General features: G+C 37.6%; 1 protein-coding gene across 3 annotated transcripts in view; it reads right to left on the bottom strand.

The window, feature by feature from the left end:
* CDK14 (cyclin dependent kinase 14) overlaps positions 1–25,781 on the bottom strand; it is a 513,369-nt gene that overhangs the window by 23,341 nt on the left and 464,247 nt on the right. For all 3 annotated transcript variants that reach the window (XM_030307919.1, XM_030307920.1, XM_030307921.1), the window contains 2 exons: positions 12,662–12,801; positions 6,481–6,624 (listed from right to left, as the gene is read on the bottom strand). In XM_030307919.1, coding sequence (XP_030163779.1) covers positions 6,509–6,624; positions 12,662–12,801 — 256 coding nt within the window. In that variant the 3' untranslated portion in view covers positions 6,481–6,508. The remainder of the gene's footprint in view (positions 1–6,480; positions 6,625–12,661; positions 12,802–25,781) is intronic.

Raw genomic sequence — 25,781 nt, 5'->3', positions numbered from 1 at the left:
CTCTCAGAGAAAGAAAAAAGAAGAGCAAGGGCAAATTTTAATTTTTAATTAAAAAAATGTCACTCTGAATTCTGCTTTTTAAGAAAAGCACACTGAAATAGTTAAAGGTACTGGAGCATCATGTGAGTAAAAACAATGGTTTAGAAAAACAATGTGTATGTACACGTGTGTCTGTATGTGTGTGTCTGAGAGACAGAGACAGGAAGGGATGGAGGGAGAGAAAATGAATATGATAAAGCGAATGTAGTAAAATGCAAACATTTGGGGAAAGCAGGTGAAGGGTATCAGGAATTCTATGTACTGCTCTTGTAACTTTTCTAGAAGTCCAAAATTATGCCAATATAAAAAATACTTTCAAAAATTCACCTTGGATGAGGCATGATATATTTAACTTTATTTTCATTCTGCTTTGTGACAATCCCAGGACATAATTAAGCAGATTAGACAGTAAAGGCCTTCAAGTCCTTTGCTAATCCATTCATAGGGTTGGTAGTGGTAATGCAGTCTATAGATCAGAGGTGACCCAAGGAAAGGGAGGGGTGGAGAGGCAGAGAAGGAAGGGAGAGGAGAGAAGGACAGCGTCCGTAGCCCCCTATTTTGCATCAGAGTTTAGAGCAGGTAAGAGACTCTCCAGGATGGAGGGAAGCTAAGGAAAGGGGGTCGGGGGTGGGATGGGGAAACCACCAAACATTTCAGCCTCTTCTCAATCTGGTGTTCATAACATGCATTATGCATTTGTGGTTTGAAGTACTGTTGATTTCCCGATAAGATGTAGTTTTTCATCTGCAGCAATGTAGGGGTAATGACAAAAACCAGGATTCTTTCAGATAAAACCTGTGAGGGACAGGAATGTTTGTTTCCTCCTCTGCCTGTTATTTCCACAACTATTGTCAACTGTATGAAATAACAGAGATAATAAAACTGTAGTTGTTTGATAGGAAAAAAAAAATCTGTAGGGTCATGCAGAAAATAAGTTCTTGCAGAAAAAGACCCAGAAAACTTCCTGTTGCTGAAGGAAAGCTATAACCAATACTTGAATTTCTTACACTGTTGTAAGTATTAATGAGTATTATCTCCTTCTGGGTCTGTAGTTGAGAAAATGCAACATCGCTTAGAAAGAACTTTCGACAAAAATATCACACAATGAGGATGTTGTTACACCATTAAAATTAGAATGTCCCTCTGTCCTTGTTTTTTCCCTTGGTAGCATACAGTCCAGGGAAGGTGCCTCCTGGCTATACTCCATGCTTTGTAGAAGCTTCCGAGACTTCTAAACCCAGAGCCATCCTCTGAGCGGTTCCTTAAGAAGAGGTTGGCCCAGTTCACAGCTCAGCAGACTGGATCAGGGCTCAGTGCTGGGCCTACAGCAATCTACAGTCAGCCAACAGCTTATGGAGTGACTGATACAACAGCCTTGCTCAAAGCATACTTTTCACGATGATGCTAATGCCAATCAGAGCTGCTTGTGAGGAAGAGTTGAATCCGAGTAAAAGAGCTCAGTGATAGACTGCCCCAGAAATAGAGACAAAGGGAAACAACAGAAGCAGGGTTCATGAATAAGCAGAAACAAGTCGGCAGGAGCCCTGAGATGAAGAGAAGATGAAAATGTTAGTTGAGAAAGTGAGCTGCCATCGTGTCACAGCACAGAGGACAGGAGCAGTTACCAGAGCTGAGTGGTGGTTAAGATGGCCAGTGAAGTGAAGCTCTTATTGGATTCTGATGGACGCTCAGTCTTTGTGAGGCTGTCTGTGCAGCAGCTTAGACTGGTGGCCTTGTTCTTCCTACCCTCCTGAAGCAACCTCAACAAAGACCACTGCTAACTGAAGAAACCTGACCATGTCCCCTTCCCCTGGAAGATACCAACACCCACTTTCTCTTGGTCTCTCCTGATCCCGTGGCATGGCTCTCTCCAATCATCTGTCTCTGGCCCTCTCACCCTGCCGCCTGTCTTCTCACTTGAAGGCATCCATTCCTCAGACGTTTCAAGCTTTCCTTAAATGGCTATAATCTAGAACTGAAGCATATTTTTACTGACTGAATTTAGTTTAATTTTTCTGACCCCTTGTTTGGAAGTCAGGTAGGGGAAATGCTTGTCACCAGAGCTGTCTGATACAGGGCGCTGTGATGCTGGAAGGATTCTTTATCTGCCCTGTCCAGTAAAGTGGCCACTGGTCATGTGTGGCTAATGAGTACCTGAAACATGGTTCTGCTATTGAGGAAACAAAATTATAATTTAATTTTAATTAATTAAAAATTAAATGTAAATAGCCACATGTGGCTTAATGGTTACTTTGTTTGTCTTCTCTCAGAAGAATAGGGAAAGGAAAGGAAGGGAAGGGATGAATTTTTCTAGTCTGTCCTTATACAGTCCTGATCCAAATAAGTTGATTATTTTACTTCATAAATATATAGTTCTTGAATATTTACTGAAGATGTCATAATATGTGGTTAAAGGGCTACCTGTATTAACATCCTTTGGGATTCCTCAAAGTGCTCATTCATGGACTCTGGGAACCTGTATTTTAAAAAGCTCCTCAGGGTGTGAGAACACCTGCTCTACTGAATGTTCAGTTAGTGATGCCAGAGGGCCTTAAGCACAAATGCATTATATTCTGTCTGGAGTTTATTTTCTTTAAAAATCTTTATCTTATTTAATTAAAATTCTGAAGCAATTTATGCATTCTACTCTGTTTACCTGGCAGCCTACTTTTAGGAAATTACTGCTTGATGACTGAGTCAACACATTTTTTTCATTGTCACATAATATTTCATGTTGATTAGGAAAGATAATATGCTATAAGGCAAGAAGGTCACCAAAATATGTATGAGGTTAACTTCTTGCACTTGAACCAAATATAATATTTTGATGTACTAGACTGATATTTGTATATTTATTATGGATTCAATAGGGTCTGAACACCAACTGATTCACTGAAAAGAGATGTTCCTTAATGAGCACATAGCATTTCAAAAAAAAAAAATCTGCCTGAAAGATTAGAGGCCATTCTTATCCCTGTATTCAGCAAAAGGAGTAGACAGACTGACCAGGTGCTTCCTGTCTCAATTAATTTGTAATTTTTATTTAGTTTTTAAGATTTTATTTTTTACAGTAATCTCTACACCCAATGTGGGGCCCGAACTTAAAACCCTGAGATCAAGAGTTGCATCCTCCACCAAATGAGCCAGCCGGGATGTCCCATTCCTGTTTCAATTTAGAATGACTGGAAAATTAAGCTCAGCATCAGGGAGTGTCTGGTATTGCTATGTGCAAATATAAGTGATGCAAATGAATGTGATACTCAATATAGCTTCTGGTCTTTTCATTGAGGGAAATTTCAATGCACAGTCTCTCAGACTTTAGGATGGTCTTTACCCTTCAATACTGATAAAAAGAGTGGGGACAACCTATAAAATCATTAGTCTAAATATCTTTAGAGGATAACAAAATGTAGGAAGCACAGTATTTTGATCATCCACTGGCACCTATCCCATTTTAAACTTAGGTGCATGTAGTTTTCTTTTCATTTAATTTGGTTACAAGACTCTGAAACCAAAATTACTTTTTGCTGCAAAGAAAAATGCTTCTCATTAGCTTTTCCACTAAGGCCACTTTATGCAAATCCAGTATTATTAACTAAATAATTGAAATGGCCTTCGTATGCAAGTTTAGAGACAGTTTGGCATTGAGGTAGAGGAGGAAAATTAGGACTTAAAACACTCCCTTCTACTCAGTCTTCCAAACATTTTAAAGAAGTGATGCAATGCATTTTCCACACTGACTCTGTGCAACCCCCTGAAGAGAGGTGGCTGAAATGCTAGATTACAGTTTTAGCCTCACTGGGCCCTCAACTTCTTTCCTACCCCTTGTCTTCCCAATCTCTCTGGGGTTTACAAAGAACTGGGACATTTGAGGAAGATTTAACATGCCACAGCTTGCTCTAAACAGTTAGTTAATTCATCAACAACAAAATCAAAATCTAGGGAATTACATGTTTTTCTGTATGAATACTCTTATTTATGGTAGACTTTTTATTCTGTCATGTCTACAATATAGACATTAATATTCAGCTATTGGTCAGAAAAACTTCCATTGTTCAGATGTATCAGGCCAATGTACTGCATTATTTGCTCTCTAAGACAGCCTCATGTAGTAAAATTAAAAACCCACAAAGGTGAGAAATTAAAATGGTTTCTTTTTCTGCTGACAGAAAACTCTTAGAATCCAGCTTCTCTGCAGCTTTTTTTAAAGTTTATTTATTTTGAGAGAGAGGTTGCATGTGAGTGAGGGAGGGGCAGAGAGAGAGAATTCCAAGCAGGCTCTGCACTGTCAGTGTAGAGCCCGAAGCAGGGCTCAAACTCTGGAACCATGAGATCGTGACTTGACCCAAAATCGAGTCAGATGCTTAACTGACTGAGCCATCCAGGGGCCCCGCCCTGCAGCTTTTCAGAGAAAAGAAAACATAGATGTTTCTTCAATATAATGTTGAATGAAGCCGAGGTATTTGGATTTGGAAGAAAGCAACAAAAACAATAAATCTGAGCTTTGAAAGTTTATGTGATATGGAGAAAACTCATAGAGAACATATTTGTATCATTATCAAATAATTCTAGAAGAAGCAGTTCCTATAACCTTAAATCTATTTTAAAAAGATATACTGCAAAGAAAATACATTTTTGTAAGGGCTTTCGAATACTAATGATTGCAGTTCTGAGCACCTCTTTTAAAGCCTCTTTCCAATTAGTAACTTTTGAGACCTTATGGGCAATGCTTCTGTCCAGTCAGCTTGATTTATTTTTGCCAGGAGAAGCTGACCTGGAAGACCTTCTAGCAGCTTTGACTGGCTAGACTCAGGTCAGAAAGATCCTAAAAGAGCAGAGAAGAAAAGACACACAGCTCTGTGACCAAAGTTCAAACTTGCTGTATGGGAAGCAGCACCAATAAAGTTCACCTTTTGTTTTGTTTTACTGAACTGGCTACTGGATTTATAAAGCCAGGGGCCCTCATGATGGTAATACAGGTTAAATGCTTTGAAAAGCATGTGCTACAAACCTAATGAATTAAAACCGGTCTCAGAACCAGGAAGTAACTCAGCTTACTCTGTGTGACCAACTGAAATTCAGAATGGGAGTACAAACACCATTGAGGGAATGAAGTTGTGCTTCTAGGTAACTTTTTACCCAGTGGGGGGAAATAACCTGAAGAATGAAGAATCTTACTCTTATGTATGTAGTAGCAAGTCTATTAGTAACATTTTCTGACTGGCATTTATACACCTTGTTTTATCTGGGGATCTTTCACCCCCAACCATTCATAAATCACCACCCTACTCCCAAGAGGTCAAAATTTGCCCCCACATTGAATGTGTGCAAAAGCTGAGTCCCCAACATAGCTCAAGGTATTGGCAAATCACCCAGAAGACAACGCGGACAGTATAATTTGTTCTTTTTGCCATGCTGGCAATTGACCCTGTTAACATATTTCATGTTAAGAGGCAGAAGGAAGACAGACTCTTGCAATGCTGTCTATCTAGATCCTTCCATTCACCAGAACATTTAATTATTGAACATCCACATGAGCAAGGAGCAAATATGGGATAGCAAATTAAAAAAAGCCCTCCCCACGAAAAAGTGTGTTCTCTATTTACTTCAGTTATGTTAAACAGAAAGATATATATATAGGCATAAAATAAAAAAAAAAAAAAAACCAGACATTTCCATCTGGTAATAAAGACACAGCTTTTCAGAATTTGCTGTCTTATACTTGTTTCTGTGAAGCATGTGTGTCTGTAACAGGCCAGCATGCTAGAGATCGCCTTGTTTGGATTATGCTTTTTCTCTGCAGAATAGTAAAGGTCAAAGAATCGAATAGGAAAAAAGAAAAGCTTCATCATGATAAGGTCTGTACTAGGGGCCATGTAGGAATCAAAAGTGAGCTAAGTGGCCCACACAGCAGCTAAGCTAAACTAGGGAGCACACATCCTTTCCAAGGGAAGCAGCCATGATTCAGTTATACGTATAAAATTCTGGCAGGAATGTGAGTGCAGTATTGCCAGAGTTGCTGATTTAAAAAAAAAATGCCAAGAATCCAGACTCTGTAAAATCTCTCCATTTTAAAATGAAAGCAACTAATTTAAAAAATTGTGTGGGCCAAATAAAGCAAGTCTGTGACTTAGAATATCGCTCAAGGTTAACCTTTTTCTAACCTCCAGAAAGAATGTGTGAGTAGTTAAAATGATTTGCTTATAATTGCAATGGTTTGTTTATGACTGCATAAATAAAATACAATTTTGGCCAGGATCTAGTAGGTACCTAAATATATGACTAACTGTACTCTCCTTAGTAGAACCTGTGATCAATGCCATAATGAACATAGAGATTCATAAGACATTTAGGGGAAAAAATCAATCTGAAATATTTCATGTAAAAGATCTGTTCAATATCTATTCATTATTACTTTCCAGGCAAAGTAGGTCATCTTACCTGTGCTCTCTTGAGAATGTTGTGCTCATCAGTGTTTGCTATTTGATAGACTTTTGCCATAACTATTGTTTTTCCCAAAGGCCCGCATGCTTTCTCCAGCTTCTGGCTGCAATCTTACGTTTGGGACGGTAAAAATAGAAGACACTGTGGACAGAATGAAAAGTTGCCATTTATATATTATGTTATAGATATGCTTACAAACTTTCATTTTAGAAAATGGAGACTGAGATGCAATTCTAGATGTCCTGCACAGGGAACATCGTGGTATGTGTTGGTCACTGAAAAGTCAAGTGGTAACAGCCACAGACACATTTACACAGATTTATACACACATATGATATCATGATATCATGAAGTAATATTCATGCTCATATTTCTCCGATCTAGAAAAATTAACTTGGGTTGTAAACAACATATCTTGCCCTTTCTTTATGCCATTCTTTCGCTCATTCACTGGAGAAATATTTATTGAGCCCCACACTGTTCTAGGTATTTTGGAATCCTGTAGTGTATAAATCAGAATGAAAAGAAATCCCTGTTCTTATTGATTCCATTTCAGAGAGACAGATGATAAGCAATCAAACAAATATATCAGCTAGTAGTAAGTGTTATGAAGAAAAATAAAGCATGGAAAAGAAACCAGAAATGCGAGTGGAAGAAGGTCAGTGAAGGCTTTCTTGATAAGGTACACTTGAGCAGACACTCAAGGAGGTGAGAGAGCAAGCCATGCACATATTTTGAGGATAAGCAAGCATAAACTATAGGAAGAGGAAACAACAGGAGAAGACACTAAGGAGAAAGGAAAGAAGCAGGCAAAACAGAAGGGTGCTGTCAAAATACAGGTGAAAGAACATGGTGAGTGACGTGGGGCAGGGTGATAGCAGTGAAGAAGGGAGGAATGGTGTGTGTGTGTGTGTGTGTGTGTGTGTGTGTGTGTGCATGTGTGCGTGCATGTGTTTATTTTTTTTCTAGAGAGAGAACAGGGAAGGGGCAGAGAGAGAGAGAGAGAGAGAGAGAGAATCCCAAGCAGGCTCTGCACTGTCAGCACAGAGCCTGATGTGGGGCTTGAACTCATGAACTGTGAGATTATGACCTGAGACAAAATCAAGAGTCGGACGCTTAACTGACTGAGCCACCCAGGCATCCCCACCCCACCAACTTTTAAAAATTTTTATTTATTTATTTATTTATTTATTTATTTATTTATTTGAGAGAGAGAGAGAGAGAGAGAGAGAGAGAGAGAGAGAGAGAAAGAGAGCAAGGGAGGGGCAGAGAGAAGGAATGGTGTGTTCTAGCACCAACACGGTCTGTGGAAGGATTGGGTTGGAGTGTGACAAAAGAGGAGCCATCAAGGACAACTTTCACCAGTTGGAAGAATGATGTTGCCATTTATTGACAAGGGGAAACATACGGGAGGAGCAGGTCTGGAAGAGAAGATCAGGAGTTCAATTTTGGTAGTATTCAATTTGAGATGCCTACTAGAGGGTCACATGTACATGTTGAGTAGTTGCTCGAATATGCAAGTCTGGAGCCAAGAAAGGTGGGACTGGAGATAGAAATCTGGAAGCTGTCAGTGTGTAGATGATACTTAAATCATGAGACTGAATGAGATCATGTAGGCTCTAGGGAGTGTATGCAGATAGAAAGATCTGAGGATTATGCTCCAGGGCACTCTAAAAGTGAGAGGTCTGGCAGATGAGAACTCCACAAAGAAGTCTGAAAGGGACAGTTTAGGGAGGCAAAAGGAAAGCCATGAAAGAGTCCTGTCCTGGAATCCAAGTGAAGGAAATGTTACTAGGAAGGGATAGTAGACAGTTGTGTTGGATTCTGTTGATGGACTGAGATGAGGGCTGGGAAAAGACCAGGACGGAGACTTTGAGAACATCAGTTCCAGAGTGTTGGGCACCAAAGCCTAGTTCAGAAGGATTCACAAGAGGGGGGCCTGGGTGGCTCAGTTGGTTAAAGTGCCCAATTCTTCATTTCAGCTCAGGTCATGATCTCACGGTTCATGAGAACGAGCCCCATGACAGACTCTTAGCTGACAGTGCAGAGCCTGCTTGGGATTTCTCTCTCCCTCTCTCTATCCCTCTTCTACCTACTCTCTCTCTCCCAAAATAAATAAACTTAAAAAAAAAAAAAAGGATTCACAAGAGAATGGAAGTCTAGGAACTGGAAACAGCAAATACATTTGAACTGGTTATGTTTGTTTTATTTTTTTTAATTTTTACTTATATTTATACATTTTTATTCTTATTTATTTACCTACTTTTAAGAAGACAGTGTGGAGCTACATTAATGGCCTGATGTTGTTTTAGGATAATACATAGGAATGAGTAGGAAAACTTATAAACCTTAGAGCTGGAAAGGTCCTTAGGGACCACTGGGTCTCTAAATAAGAAATCAGAAATCCACAGAGACCAAGGCATTTGCCCAAAGTTGCCCAGCTAGTTACCACGTGGAGCTGAAGCTAGAACCCAGGTGGTCTGATTCCCAGTTCAGGGCTCTTCTCGCTGCATCAATTTGTTGGCCTTCTTTTACTGCAGATCTGAGTTTTGTGAATTAGCAAATGAATGTAATATAATCAAGGACTCTCTGCTATGAAGTGTATTTTGTTCATTTACTTTGACAAGGGTAGTTCAGCTTCAATAATTTATGTAACTTGATAGTATACACAGGAGAATGCCCTGTGGTGTATTTGGGAAAAGTAATGAATTTCTTCTAAATCAGCCCTCCGTTTACTTCCCTGCAATTAAATTTCTGTGAAGAAGTGGGGCAAGGCTGTTGGGGTTTCAGGACAGAGGGAGAATGACAGGGTGCCACCGAATTAGCCAGCTTTAACTACCAGATCCCCAGGTATCACTATTCTTGCTCGATAAATTTATAATTCCCCCTTTGGTGGCACACTAACACATTACTTCTAAGTTCTGGTATTATGTAAACTGGTGAGATTTTAAGTGACAGCACAAGAAAGAAAGATATTATATTGTTAAATGTTCTTCCAAAGCAAATAAGTGTCTGACATAAGCATACAACTTACTTTCTATATTAATCCATGGAACAACTGCATGCTTTGTGTAACCAGATTCTATAACACTTGACACTCTTCTCGCAGAGTCTGATATAATAAAGTAGGCCAAGAAGGCTCTTTTAATTTATTTTTGTTCCATTTTCTCCTTTTAACCTGGCTTTGCTTCTGCTTGCATAAGTATTTTCCTTTTGTGGACATTCTTTTAAAAAAAATGCTATAAACTATCTTTAAGAATGTAGGCATTGTGGACTGAATTGTGTTCCTCCCAAATTCGTATGTTGAAGCCTTCATCCCCAGTGTGATGGTATTTGGAGATGGGGTCTTTAGGGTGATAATTTGGGTTAGATGAGGTCGTGAGGGTGAGGCCCACATGATGACATTTGCGGCTTTGTAAGAAGAGGGAGAGAGGGAGAGACAGAGATCGATCTCTCTGCCATGTGAGGATATAGCAAGATGGCTTTCTGCAAGCCTGGAAGAGGCTTTGCCAGGAACAAAATATGCCAGCACCTTAATTGTGGACATCCCAGTCTCCAGAACTATGAGAAATAAATGTTAATTGTTTAAGCCCCCACAGTCTAGGTATATTTTGTTATAGCAGCCTGAGCGGACCAATACAGGGAGGTTCCTGGAATTGATGAACCTAAACCAGTACTTGGTTGCTTAATACAATCCATTCATTGGTTCTGCAACACTTCTTCCCAGGTGGACCTCCTTCCAAATCCCCTTGAAAAGGAAGCACATGAGGGTAACGCCCTTGCTGCTGCCATTTGCCAGGTGGTGAACTTTTAGAAGACTCAATACCAATGTGAAATTTAATTTGAATAATTTCTAAATATAGTCTGCAGAATATTAACCTAGATAACAGAGTCCCCGAAAGCAGTCATTTCACCTTGGTTCCCGAAGTTCCCAAAGCCTAGGAATTTTGTTTTGTAAACATGTTTACAAGGACCACCACGTTGTTCTAAATGGAAATGGCTATAGTATTTAATACTGGGATTTTCCTTTCTTGCGACTGGATTTATGCTTCATAATGATTATCTACTAGACACAGAAATAGCATTTCTGTGACTCAAAATTGTTACCGGAGGCATTTAGCAGAATCTTGCTTTAAAAATATAATGATTTTTCATCTTTATTCTCCCCCCTTCAAAAGGTTTCACTGCTCCTGATGTTTAACGTTATGCAAAGACGTGTTTCTGCCAATGAATATCGCCTTATGGTTATGCTTCTGCAAATAGCCTGCTGTGAGCTGATAAAGGGATTAATGCAGCCAAAATTCTTAATCTGTGAAATTACAAATTAAATTCTCATATTAAAAATACCACCCTGAGGTATTTTTTGTGGTTTTAATTCCCCTCTGGTGTTCTGCATACATTGTGCTTGTTAATGACGAGGACAAGGCTGTCTCCGGTGGCAGCCTGCTGCCGAGTGATAATGTGCAGGCATTTACTTACTGATAGAAACTGGATTTAACCACTGGCTGATAAACTAAGTGGCAAGTGGGTAATAAGTCCATATTAACAGAAAAGTACCACTACAGAATTCAGAATTCATAGACCATCAAAATCCTGGCTTAAACTCAATCATCGAGTCAGATGGGATTGAGATGTCACCAAGGAGGAGTGATATTAAGTTACAAGTTATACTAAATAGGAAAACAAACCATATGTTTGAATTTGATGAGCCAAAAACTAATGGGCCCATTTATATCTCTTTTTCTCAGTATAGGAAGATGGATCACTAATTCATTATTTTTCCATAGAAATTTTATCTTTAAAAAAAATGGGAATAGCTAGCATAATGGTCAGTGGGTAGAGTTTTAGAAAGAAAGTAGGGCAGAGTATAGAATAAATATGGGTTGGGAATATATAAAATGTTAAGGAAGACTTACTAAGCATAAGGGGGAGTAGTGGATTAATATATCTATAGACAGTTTAGGGTAAAAAAAAAAGAAATTCAAATTAAATGTGGGATATCAAAAATGATTTAGGGTAGAAATACCCAGAGGAGTTGTTACTTGGGACTTAGCTGCAAAATAAAGGGTGATGTTGTCAAGGAGAATCTAATACTACAATGGGAGAAAAAGTTTAAAGTCTAGGAGATTAAATAACTATGTTATGTACCAATAAATAACTTTATGTTATGTATGGTAAGTATGTACCCAAGGATTAATAAATATATTATAAATATCTATGCATACATGCAGTATATTAATTTTTAAGGCAGTCAGAAAAGAGTGTGGGAAGGAATATGTAGAATTGGCATTTGGAAAAGAACGCATCGCCATTGAACAAAAATGTTCTTACTGCAATAGTGTTTCGCAAAATTTCACAAGAATTCTGTTTCACACTTTGGAAGAAAGATGAGATCCTCCCAGCCATAAATCTCCCAAATATTTAAAATGTAATTGAAAAAGGCTGTGTAAATATGAACACTTTTGTAAAAACCAAACAAAAACCCACCCAGGAATGTGTTTTGTTTTAAAAAGATCCAGAGAGGAGCTGTCTGTATGAATACCAAAAGCATTTGTAGTTAAAATGAATTACAAGTCTTCGGTTCCTACATGTCAATTCAGTGCATTAGCCAATTGCCAACTCTTTGTCAGCTCACTGCATAGCAGCCCTTTTTACCGTTATTGTTACAACCAAGATGGTCTCTGAGAATCAAACAAAAATGAATCATTTCTCCTCTGTGTGCTGCAGCCAGTTAAAAAGTACTCCATGCATGAAGCACTAAATATGTAAATCATATTTTCCTTTTCCTTTATGACTGCTCAGATCATTCTTTTGGACACATACATAATCAAATACAAAGACATGCAGTTGCAGACTGCAGAGCAGAGATAGCAAAAAAGGAATCCATTTTCTTCCTCTGTCTGGTAAGCTAGGAATTGAATGGCAGGATTCCACTAAATATATACACACATGACTCCCTTTCCCTCATTCTCTCTCTCTCTATCTCTCACTAGCCCTCCCCCAACCCCTGCATATAAATACATACACACACATATATGTGTACATGTAATGAGTATGCAAACATACATAATCTTGCATATGCACACATAAAAACATGAACCTTATATAAATATGTTACACATAGATGCTACAATGATACGGCTTCTTTGATTGGATGTTTCAGATTTGTCATACTCACTATCAGTCAGTTCCCATAGCCGTGGGGGCAGGTCACTAAAATACTCGTGGCTCAAGGCAGCCTGTGCTGATAGTCTGTTCTTTGGGGAACACTGTAGGAGCTTGGAGGCCAGATCCTCTGCATAATTCACATAGCTGAGTCTGAAAACACAAGCAAAAAAGAGAGAAATCAGACCAAACAAGAAAATCCACTAAATAAGACATAAAGTTCACCTAATTGTTTTTGGAACTTATTTATTCCTGGCCAAAAAGCAAGTTAAATTATCTGCTGAAAATAAAAAGAAGCAGAATTCATGTTGGTTCTCAGAGTATCTGTTAATTTAAACTAGCTTTTACTCTCGATATCTCCGTTTCATTGATTTAAAACATTTCTGGTATAAGTAAAGGGTTGATACTTTCAGGATAGAACAAGGTGCCGAGATAGAAAATTTCAGGAGATAATTTATCAAAGAGTTACCAGCATTTGTTCACAGAATCTACCTATTGCATACACATCTGGATACATTTATAGGAAAGTTAATACAAAATAATTAGAAGAATTAAAATAAAACTACTATTAAGTTCTCTAGTTACTAAAGTTACTTTTCCTCTAAGAATTTACATTTTATTACATTGAATATAAAATTATTGGCATAAGTACCCTGTCACATATCAACAATCATAATATTAACATGAAGTTAACAAAGGGAATATGTATAACCCACATGGGGCTGAATTAATTCAAGATGATCATTAAAACAATGGTAGATAGAAACTATGTGTCTTAAGATTACCAAAGAAGCAGAGAAGTCAAATCTCCCATGTGGTACAACTTCCAAATGCATACCAGATCACACAGTCCAGCCCGGCCTTGGTTTTCGTGGAATCTCTATTTCACAACTCAGCACAATCAAGCTCAGATAATTAACATAAAAATGATAATAGAAGTATTCCTGATAATGGCTGACATTGATGGATAGTTGAACACGTGTCAAGCACCTTCGTAGGCACTTTCCACACACCCTTGTATTTATTTAGTTGACCAAGGGAACTCTGTTTCCATCTAATAGCAGTGCAAGTGGATTACTCAATTAGCACGTTGAGTGGATTTAAACCCATCTACAATTACTTGACTCTGAAGTGGTTTGCATTTGTTTCAGAAAATTTCTAAAGGCAACCCGTGGATTCCTGAGTGTCTGCTGTAACAAGGTGCAATAAAGGACACTGACTCTCAGAAAGAGCCAGAAAGTGTGAGGGCAAGTTGCATCTGCTGGTGAGTATTTTTTCAAAAGTCTTGAAGCTACTAAGCACATGGTCAATGAACTTTCTTCAATAACCAACAATTCTCCCCCTTCTTGTACTCAAGCTGCTCTTCAGCATTGATTTAAAATTGTTATAGGGGAGGGGAGGATTGAAAGTGAGGAAGAGGAAAGGAGGTAATGAATTCGGGGAGCAAAAGAAGCAGGGAAAGAGCAAAGAAAAATACTACTTGGAGGACCCCCCCTAAGAGGCCTCTCTAAGTCTTCATAAATGAAGGTCTTACAGATGGGTTCAGTATTTGCTGTAGTGGCTGTTTAAAAAACAACTTATCAGTGGATTGGTTTTAAATGTCTCAGCCTGGAAAAGACAAATTTGTCCACAGGGAAAGGAAGCATTCTCTAAATTCTCTACAGTTTGTTTGTTTTTTTTCTCCTTTCCTTTAAGAGGGGCCACAGCCATCCATATTATTGCTTCCTCTTCCTAAGATTTTCATTATTATAAACTTCATTAACATCTTTTAAAATACCAAAGGCAAAGTTTGAGATTAGGTAAAGTTCATGGTAAAAGCTGCACTTATATTGAATATACATTTTATATATAATCATGGTGAACATGATCATTGGTATCAATTTTACATAGCTTTGATGAAACAGAACAACAGTGCCAGACTGAGACTAGATTTGAGTTTTGGGGCTTAATTCTGTTACAAGAGTGATGAACCACCTTATGTCTACAGTCCTTCCAGCTCCAATATGCAATGAATGACAATCTGTATAACTGTCGATTACATTCAGACTTAGTGCATATAATACCTAAATAGAAAGAATTAACTGATATAAGACAATTCCATTTCACCTTCCCCAAATGGACTAACGTCAAACCTTAAGGTTGATGAGATAATCAAATGCTTATTTGTGATATGCAGGCTATATACAAATATTTAAATTATCACAAAATTATTTTAATTTAGAATGCTTGCTATTTCCTCATTTGCATTTCAAGAACCACTTTTATTCCAACTCTCCACATTTTCAACATCACCGTCTGTCATTTCATGAACCACTTTCTGAGTCCATCCAAGTTGTTTGAGATATGACACTTCCAGGATACCTTATTTGGATATCTTCTCCCAAGCCATAAGTGCACGTTATCAGAATGCCAGAACGATTTGGTTGTCTTCACTTTCTATTTAAAAATCTTCCCTTGTAATTCCATTAAATTTTGTTTTATATATTCTAGAGCTGGGTAATTTAATGTGTAATAGTTTAGCACTTTTATCTTTCCCTGGTAAATTTAGTCTTTAATCTCTCTGTAGTGAACTTCTTTATTTTCAGTAAAGCTTTTGGACTAACGTTCATTTTTTTTTTCTTATATTCATTTAATGACCTCAGCTTTTGTTTAGTACTTGCCTGGTGTACCTTTGTCATTTTCTTACTTTTAATGTTTCCTATCCATAATTTTAAGATACCTCTTTCACAAATAGTATATAGCTGGATTTAATATTTATCCAAGGAGAAAATTTAGTCCATTTACAGTTTGTGATTACTGACATATTTGGAATTACTACTAACATCTTAATACTGCATTCTATTTTATTCTTATGTTTTTTTCTCTTTTCCTGCCTTCTTTTAAATTGAATTTTAAAACTGAAGATCTCAATCCTCTATTTTAGAAGTTACGCATTCTATTTCTATCTGTTTAATGATTACTCTTAGCTTTTTCTTTCTTTCTTCTTTCTTATTTCAGTATTTATTTAGATGTTTAAACTCTTGCAACTAAGTTTTTACAAGCTGATGGACACTGACAAATTGTTTTTCCTGAAGAACTGTAATTATACATTCCAGACATTATAAATATATGATTGAACATTAATACCCAGCACCAATTGTCTTACCAATAAATATTGTTACACAGATCAACAGGAAAATAAAATATTAGACATCTACTCAATTCATTAGCAGAAACTAAATTCTTTTTTTACAAGATTGGGAGAGAAGGAAAAAGTTCACACTTTTAACAACAGAAGTTGGCAAGCAACTTCCAATAAAAATAGGAAAAAATTACAGAATTTTCAGAAATTTTATGATTAAGAATTATTTGAGCTACAAGAACAAAGCACGTTTACTTTAAAAACAAGTATTTACTAAAAGGCATATTCAATATGTCCTACACAAGACAAGCACTACTTTTTACTAAAAGCACTTAACAGCTCACTCTCACCCTTTCCACCCTCTCTTTTAACTTGCATCCCAAAGTGCAAACATTCAATTAACTTTAAGACGTTTCTGTCTGGAGATGTTAAAGATATGTGCTTCTGTTACAATGTGGACTTTATGTGAACTTTTCAACCAGAGGTTTGTGATTTTCAAAATGGAGGTTTTCATAATAACACAAAATGAGATTTATAGAAAGATGTTAAAAAATCATTATAAGACTTGGTTAAAAGCCAACAAAATCAGTGGTTACACAACCTGATGAATACCATTTTAAATGTGAGAGACATAAACATAAAGTAGCAGGCAAATAGCCATATGGGCCCTACCGTCAATGTGTGAAATGACTGAAGGGATAAACCACAGAAGATCTAGATTGTTTTCCGTAGTTCTGAATTGTAATTTTGTAGATATTAATAACATTCAAGTATCGTGGCTGGGTATTTTGGCACCCAATCTCTTAAAATTTTTTATATATTGATAAGATTCTGGCATGTGAATAGATGTGAAGAAGACTTATAACTCAAACTGCACGCTTTCAGGAAAGGTCAACTGATAAAAACTGATAAGCATGTTTTAAATGCTGAACAGCAAGAATCCTTTGCTAAGTTTCCAAACAGGCCGATGATAATCCAAACACAGAGGCTGCAACTCTGCCAAGCTTGAAGCCTGATAAAACTGCTTATCAATACTCCTATGAAAGCTTCATTAGATTTACCATTCACCAAGCTTATGTGTTGGCTAATAATGTATGATAAACTGGGTCCTGTCTTAAGCTCCATTTCCAAGGCAATACCATCAGTAGACCAGTTTTATTGACTGTAGCCGCAGTTTTTATGACTACTGGTATCTATGAAGTACAGCTGGATTTTAGGACAAAAAGTTGCTTGCTTTTAAAAGCTCTAATTTGTCTAATAAACTTTGCTGCACCTTTATATTTCATGCCACCTTCAATTAGTGCTAGGACAACCAGATTAGAGCTCTCCCAAGACCCCCAACATGATGACAGTGACACAACAGCCAGGTTCTTCAAGAAACGTCATTTTTATGAAACCTAACAAGTCCTCAACAGCCTGTCTGGATGGTAGTGCACCACCCCCAGATGGTCAGTCCAGAACCTGGATGCCTTCTTTCTCCAAAAGAGCAGTGTGGTCAGGTTGCTTCACATATCCTTACTATGTGGTAATGCCAGACTTTTTAAGTTTCTCTATAAATTTGTTTAGGGTCACACTGCTTAGACTGTCCAGTGTATGACTTCACAAGAGTTGGTCAGTTCATCTGAGCCATATGTAGTTAAAAAACACTCAACCGGATTATGAGAAATTAAAAAAAAAAGAATATAGAATATAGAAGTGATGTAAAGAAACTGTAGTCTACTTCAATATACTAACTATACTTGGAACTCTCCGTGCTTTGAGTGAAAAGTTGGGAGTAATGGGAAATGAAATGAACCCCCAAGCAAGCAGCAGCAATTTTTTAATCCAGTAATGAGGCAAGAGAAAGGAAGTTCCCCCAGGTTTAGCCCATCTAGGTCAGAAAGCTTGTAAAATGCTTTCCTGATTTTAAACCCACCCTCCTGTGTCCTAGTTAACTCGTCTCATGGAGCTTCTTGGTGGAACAGTAATGAATTTCTATAGTTCACTTGTATGTACAGAGGTTGTGCTGTGTTCTTAACAGGTCTCCACCGCCCTTCAGAACTTAATAAATATGTGACCAAGAGCACCACAGAGCTGCCCAATCTGCAGTCAGGGGTGTCCTCTTTTGGGGTCAGTTGGTTTTGTTTTGTTTTTGTTTTTTACCATCAAGGATCTCAGAAGAACCTTCCACACTTTACACCTTCACCCTCAGTTCTAGTGGGCAGCTCCTTAACTTTTGAACATTTCTCTTTAACTGTTTAACGTTTAAACTGTAGCTTCACCTTCCTGCTGAATGATACAAGAACATGGGAACACCTCACTTCTTGTGATACTAGTCCCATGTTTCATGTGGGATTGTCTCATGTTTTATTCCTATTTTCTGTGATTTTCAAAAACACACATATTAAATGATGCTATTATTATTACTTAGATTTACTGATGTTTATAACTTATTTAATCACCTTTCTTTTCATGTTTCATACATTCCTTCTCTTCCTTAGTTTTTTTGTATTTGAAATATACATGTCAGAAGTTCTTTCCACGATGAAAGAACTTAGTGGCAAATTCTCTCCGTTTTGTTTTCGTACAGGATAACAGTTTCGCTGCAGATATAACTGCAGGTTCAAAGCCTTTCCCCCTAACTCTGAAGATATTATTTCACTGGCTTCTGTTGTTGCCGCTGCCAGCTCTTATCTTCCTCCTTTTAGGATTGCAGTGTAAGGTGTTCTTTTGATTTCACCTGCTTGGTATTCAGTGTTTCCTGAATATGAGGCTTCATGTCTTTCAACAATCCTGGAAAAAATCTCAGTCATTACTTTTCTTTTTTTTTCTTTAATTTTTTTAACGTTTATTTATTTTTGAGACAGAGAGAGACAGAGCATGAATGGGGGAAGGTCAGAGAGAGAGAGAGGGAGACACAGAATCTGAAACAGGCTCCAGGCTCTGAGCTGTCAGCACAGAGCCCGACGCGGGGCTTGAACTCATGAACTGCGAGATCATGACCTGAGCCGGAGTCGGATGCTTAACTGACTGAGCCACCCAGGTGCCCCATCAGTCATTACTTTTCAAATATTGCTTATCCCCCCATTCTCTCCCTTCTCTCATTTTGTAACCACAACGTAATGCCATCTTCCAAAATTTTCCATGCCTTTACTTGTTCTTTCATATTTTCCTTCTGTCCCTCCCTGTGCTCTCCATTCTGAGCAATTACTTCAGAGCTATCTTCCAGTTCAACTAATTCTCTAATAAGCTGCATCTAATAGGCTGTTTTCCTTGTTCATTTTGTTTTTAGAAGTTCTTTTTAAGTCTTTGACAAATATGTGTGTCCAGTTTTGATGACTTCTTGTTCAAGTTTTAGATTTGATCTTTTCTTTCTTTATAGCATTTTAAATATAGCTATGCTCTGTGTCTCATAATTTCCAATATCTGAGGTTCTGGGTGAGGTGGCCAATTTTGTTGCTTTTGCTACTGACCCTCACTCACAATGACTTTTTCTCAGATGTTTTATAATTCTGGATTGTGAGCTCATGCTTGGCTAATGTTAATCTGTGGGAATCCTGAGGGGACTGGGTTGAGAATATCTTTCTCCATAGGGATTTTCTTTTGCTTCTGCCAAGAGCCCTGAGGCTCTCTTAACACTTAGGCACTCCAAGTTCTTTCTGTTGGCTTCTGCGACCATGTGAGTTCTGTAAATTTAAATCTAAAATTCTAGAATTTTCAGGGGACTTTTTCATCCCCATCCAGAGCCAAGGCCAACACAGTTGTCCTTGCCAGTCTCTCAGTTGGAAGCAGATGTTTTTCAGCCAGCCCATTACTGAGGTTGAAGTGTTTTGAGCGTCTTGACTATGTGGGGAATCTGGATTCCTATGCTGTGCCTTTCTCAGGCCCAAAGCTTTGTTTCCTGACCCCGAAATGGTTCCGCGTTCCTGTTTTAACAATATCTCCAGGGTAGCTGCAACTTTAATACTTACTTATCACTCTGGTTTCTTCATGCTTGATGCCTGGAGATTTCAATTAATGTTATGTTGGTTCAGCTATACATATGCATTTGAAAGCATGTGCTTGTTGTATCTTCTCCAGCATTTTAGGTCAATTTTTGTGCTAGTAGGAGAGACTTGTCCCTGCCATAAGCATTTATTTATAATCTTTTCAATCTAATTAGTTACTATAAAATCATCTATACTTGTAATGTTTAGGACTTTCTCTCTGGAATCACTATATCAGTGTTGTTTCCCTACTTAAAAACAAACAAACAAACAAACAAACAAAACAACAATTACTTCTTTTACATCACCTCCATGAAGCCTCAAAATCAGCTAACTGAAGTTGTTTTAGGCAAATGTTCTTTCACCACTCAACTTTATATGTCAGTCTCAAATGCACTGCCTAAATGAAAGAAACCAAAGGCTACATACATACTCAATAATTCCACTTATATGACATTTTGGAAAAGGCAAAATTATAGAAATTAAAGAGTGGTTGTCAGAAGCTGGGTGTGGGAAGGGTTAACAAAGGGCACAAGAGAATTTTTTCAGATGGTTCTACATCTTGATTATGAAGGATGTACATCAGGCCATCTAGAGATGTGAGATGGTAGGATCAGGGGAACTCGCCAAGGAAATTCAGCAGAGGGAACAGTGCAGAGAGATGAATTGTTGCAGATGGTCACCAGGAACATTCAACCCTTAGGGGTGGACAGCTGACTCTTGTGAGTGGCTGACATCAGGACTTCCATGTCTTGGCAGGGGGCAGTGTGCAATGGCTCAGGGGATGTCCTGACAAATGGGGAGGTGCTCCTGACAGTGGTGAGGCCTTCCCACTGATTTCAGTGCTTGATCCCACGTCACCAAGCGGGGACCAGCCTCTGGCTGTCGGACTGTGCCTATCAGCTGGGAGGGTGGATTCAGGGAGCTCCATGTTCATGAAGGGTCACATAAACATGGTAGGGTATGCGGGACAGAGGAATTTCGTGTTCATTCCATATTCATTTTTTAAAAAGTAAAAGATGTTTTTTGTTTGTGGAAACTCTCTGAAAAACCTAAGGAATTTTAAAATTATAAATCTAGATGACAATGAAAAGAAACAATTTCTACTGAATTCAGAATGTGTGTGGAGAGCACCTTATGAATAAGTTTCAAACAAATGCTTTTAGTATAGTTGAAAATAATGGTATGTTGCTATTCTAATCATAATGAATATTTTTCACTTTCCTAGTTCTTATCCATACCCACACAACACACACACACACACACACACACACACACACACACACTTTACTTGCATTAAAAAGAAAGATATGAAAGAAGGTGACATGAAGAGTAAATGACTGCCTCAGACCAGGGGTATGGAGCAGGATGTTTCCTTTATTCCAGGTGCTGGTCAGTTTCTGCACCTCAAGAATGAGGAAGATGGAACACATGGTCTTTGAAGGCTGTCTAGCTCTAAGGTTATATGCCCTCAATCTAGGAAGAACCTCATTGTGAGCTAGACGCAGGGAGGGTTAGCACAGCCACACTTGCCTGCTATCACGAACCTACCAGAATGTCCCCCCTTGTCACCAGTGAGATGATCTAACGTGCCTCTCTTCACTCAACCTGTCAACTAACTGCCTTGAAAGCTCACCTAAGTTTCTAAGTCATCCTGAAAACAAAGAGCAAAGTGAATCCGAGTGTTTTGCCAGATTAAAGGAGACTGATAAAGTGGAGAAGACAGAAATGAAGGTGAAGGATGAATATGATGGGGCAGAAAAGAGACAGAGTGGAGCTATGGTGAGGCAGCAAGGGCTACTTCCTATAAGGCATGCTTCCCAGTGTAGCCTGGGAATAGGACATCTGCTGAATGACTGAGTGTTTATGTGAGGACACAGTATATCGACTATTACACCTATAGAAATTTTACTTTACCTGAGAAACATGCATATAAAAAGCAATCAGTTTTGAGCAAAAACATCTTAAGGTCAAGTCCCAGTCCTTAAGGTACATCTTCAAAGTATACATCTCTTAGGGGTGCCTGGGTGGCTCAGTCAGTTAAGTGTCTGACTTTGGTTCAGGTCATGATCTTGCAGTTCATGAGTTTGAGCCCTGTGTCAGGCTCTGTGCTGACAGCTCAGAGCCTGGAGCCTGCTTCAGATTGCGTCTCCCTCTCTCTCTTTCCTTCAATTTTCTCTTTCTCCCTTTCTTTCTTTCCTTTTTCTTTCTTTCAGTGAGAAGGAAATTGGTTCTTGTCTTTTTAAAGGTACATCAAACTACCAGAACAAGTTTTTTTTGGTTGTTTTTTTTTTTTTTTTTTTTTTTCACTGTAATTTGAAGACACTTCCTCTAAAATTAATGATATATCTGCTTTTGGAACAACTAAGACAAGTCACATTTTTCACCTTCCAAATATCTCTATAAAAATCTTCACTGGGATTTATTAATATTTTAGCTAATGAAAACTAGACATACAAAGTAGAGATGTAATAGGTTCCATCTATTTAGAGCATTCAATGGAGATACTACCTTCTATATAACAGTTGAAGAGGAAGTAAAAGGGAACAAAAATTTCTAGACTATTCCTTCCTGCATTCTATGATGGCACAGAACTACATACACTGTGGGCCTGTATGTGGAGCATTCTATGTGCTTGGTCTCACAGGAAATAGAGCAACCCGAGTGAGATGCTGAAGGTCTCTACATTCACGCTTGACTCACTCACTGTCACTCTTCACAGGGCAAAGCTGGGGCCCTGGGTCCTTTCATTTGACAGTACACATACTGTCACTGTGGCAAAGATGCCAACGTGGGCATTGGCCACTGGATTACACAGCAATTAATCTCTTGCAAATGATTTGTGAAGAAGCCCACCCACCCATAAAGGCAGGCTGTTTCCTCAACTGTACTGACCAGGACTGTCAGATGCAGTATTCTTTCTTGTCTACACATCAAAAGCAGAATGCTCATTTAATTACCTTCTTATCAAAGCTTTTGACTTAGAGGGAGGACTGTGGTCATAAAACCGCTCTGATTTTTCAAAAAGTGACTTATGTTTAGAAAATAGGCTTAAATGTATTCATTTTGCAAAGAGGGGTCAGTAATTTGTCAAGCAGAGCATGAAGGAAACCCCTGACATTGGAATAAACTTTTGGGGAAGATAAAAACTAATAAGGAAAGGTTTAAGCCTGGGCAGTGAACTTCTCAACCCCAGGTGCTAGGCTGTGCAATGAAAAGAGAGGCAAGACTCTTAGTTACATTAATACTGAACACACAGTTATTTAATGCTGAGACTTTCTTTGTCAATGCACTGCTATAGAAAAAAAAAATTTAATGAGATTCCTCCCCTCAAGGTAAGCAGATAACATTTTATTATCAGTTTCCATAAATAGGTTGTGTTTTGTTGTGCATAGAAAATTGTTCAGTTCTCATTCATTTATTCTGGTGAAACTGTTTAATGACACAATCTCCCACGGAAGACACTCATTCCTATAGTGGTCAGTTCACCTGACCGTCAAAATATTGTATCATGATAATGCTATAGATAAGGAACTCTACAGTTTACAAAATGCCTTCATGTGTATTATTTTATTTGATCTAGATAATCAAAGGGTCAAAATGAAGAGTATCTAGGTTTGTGACTCTTGAGTCTTAGTGTCCATTACATGTCACACCAAAGATTTAGTACTAATACCATACATGCCTATACACCTACAAGATGTGTGTTACCAAGTTGGTAAGAGGGCTATTGGGTTATTTTAAAGTTTTCCTTACGGGCACCTGACATTTTTCTATATTTCTCTTTTTTTCTATAATTCTGAACTCTATTTCTGTAGAAATACTCTTTCTATATTCTTGTTAACACCCGCATGGCCCAATATTAAATAAAGACAACAAAGAGAGTCCAGCTTTTACATGGATAAGATGAATAGAGCCCAAAGTTAGTCATGTTAATTCATACTTCTCAGTCTCTCCTTCATCTCTAACCCTTACTCAGTACATAGTTGCTATTACAGTAAACTCTATCTGGTGGAAAAGTACACAAAATGCTGGAGAGTCCTCAGCAGGATATGAATCAATCAAGTTCTTGAAAACACTACCACTGACACTCAAGAGTATTATAAATGCCAAAAAAGTGGACCAGAAAGAGGAAAATATTAAATTCTTGTCTTGGACTTTAGAGCTTAGTTAGATAGTATTTATCCCAAATTTCCTAGCTTTGATTTTATTTATTACTATTTTCTACCCTCCCTGGAAAACAAACGTCTTTGCGATGTTTAAGTTCACTCCAAAATCATATAAAAAGTGGTCTGGCTTTTACAAATTGGTTAATTTATCACATGATTATACTAGCCTTTCCTAGGTACTCATATGAAGCTATAGATTATACTTAGCATTTCCCATGTACTAATATGAAGCTATAGATTTTCATGTTTACATTTTATAAATCTACTGATACAGATATCATAAAATATTCGTGGAGATAAACTAAGTGAGCCTCTTGCTATATTATTTTCAACAAAAGCTATTGTGTATTTAAGCTTATTTTTACTTAACTACTACAAAGACAGACCATGCTTTCATTTAACCTGTTTATACAAAGGAGATGGTTAACTAGTTCACTACATTATTTTTGCAGACATTCTATGTTAATTTCCTCTCCAATTCTTCTCAGTGCCTAGTAGCAGTTACTTTTTTTAGTTGTAAAGTCTTATTCATTTATTTATTTATTTATAATTTTTTTAATGTTTATTTATTTTTGAGAGACAGGAGAGAGAGCAAAAGCAGGAGAGGGGCAGAGAGAGACAGGGAGACATAGAATCTGAAGCAGGCTCCAGGCTCCAAGCTGTTAACACAGAGCCCCACACAGGGCTCGAATCCATGGACCATGAGATCATGACCTGAGCCAAAGTTGAACACTTAACCAACTGAACCACCCAGGTGCCCTGTAAAGTTTTATTTTTTAATAGCTTATATGTAACTCATATGTACTCAACCTCTAATTCTGTCTAAATAATATAATTTTTAAAAATTTTTTCTAAGATTTGTTAGAGCTCACCAAACATTGACATTTTTCTTCTATAGGAATGGTACAAACCTGTCAGGCATTATACTTGTACCTCAGTTATGTTTTAGAAAAGATTCATAGTTTTAGTGGACTAGTGATTATATGATTCTATGCTTTTGTTGAGTATTTTACTTTAATAATGTGGTTTACAGCAGAAGAGGCACAAATAATTACTTTTTAATCCTCTGACTGAAGGACATGAGAGAAAAGGATACTTTATTTCAACAAAAGAAATGAGTAAAAATATATTAATAATAACTAACCCTTGTAAACAGAAGGATAAAACTTACAGAATACTTAAAATTCTAAACTCACAAGTCAGTATAGAATACCCACAAAACCCAAAGGATGTGCATTCAACAGAATTGATTTTCAACATCCAAGTTATTTTGTTTATTGTTATATCCAATCATAAACACTAGACCTTCATAACCACACAACCATAACCACATGACCTTCCCTGTGTGGAATTCCATTGTTAGCTCAAGGACATCAGGCAACTTGTAACCTTTCCAACTTCTGATTATAGATCAGGATAAAATTAATAACTCTCTTCTACTTCACAGGACTGCTGTGAAGATTGACCTTTGCTTACCATAACTTGCTTAAATAGATCATCAGATTATTTTACCTGTTTCAGAAATTTTCAAAATGTCTTTATGAAATCAAGAGTGAAGCAAATTGTTAATGAATGTTCTACCCTTGTGACATTTTTGACATTTATGCTATTTAGACAATAAAGATGATCCAATTTTCCTGAATTCTAAGTGACTGATTATAGCACTGTTTCTTCTGAAAAAGACAATTCTCATTTTTGATGATAAAAGATTGCATCGGGAGTTTAAATTCAAATCTTCATTTATAAAAAGAATTAATGCATACAATAAAAAATTAATGCATATTAAACCTTAGCAATGGCTTATGTTTTACATTTTAGATAGATATGTTCTAAATATTTAGTCCAAATTATATGGACAGTATGAAAAACATTTTGACT

This window comes from Lynx canadensis, chromosome A2 (assembly GCF_007474595.2).
Source record: "Lynx canadensis isolate LIC74 chromosome A2, mLynCan4.pri.v2, whole genome shotgun sequence".
NCBI classification, from domain to species: Eukaryota; Metazoa; Chordata; class Mammalia; order Carnivora; family Felidae; genus Lynx; species Lynx canadensis.
Note: the sequence above shows the minus strand (reverse complement) of the source record. Positions and strands in the feature narration are given on the sequence as shown.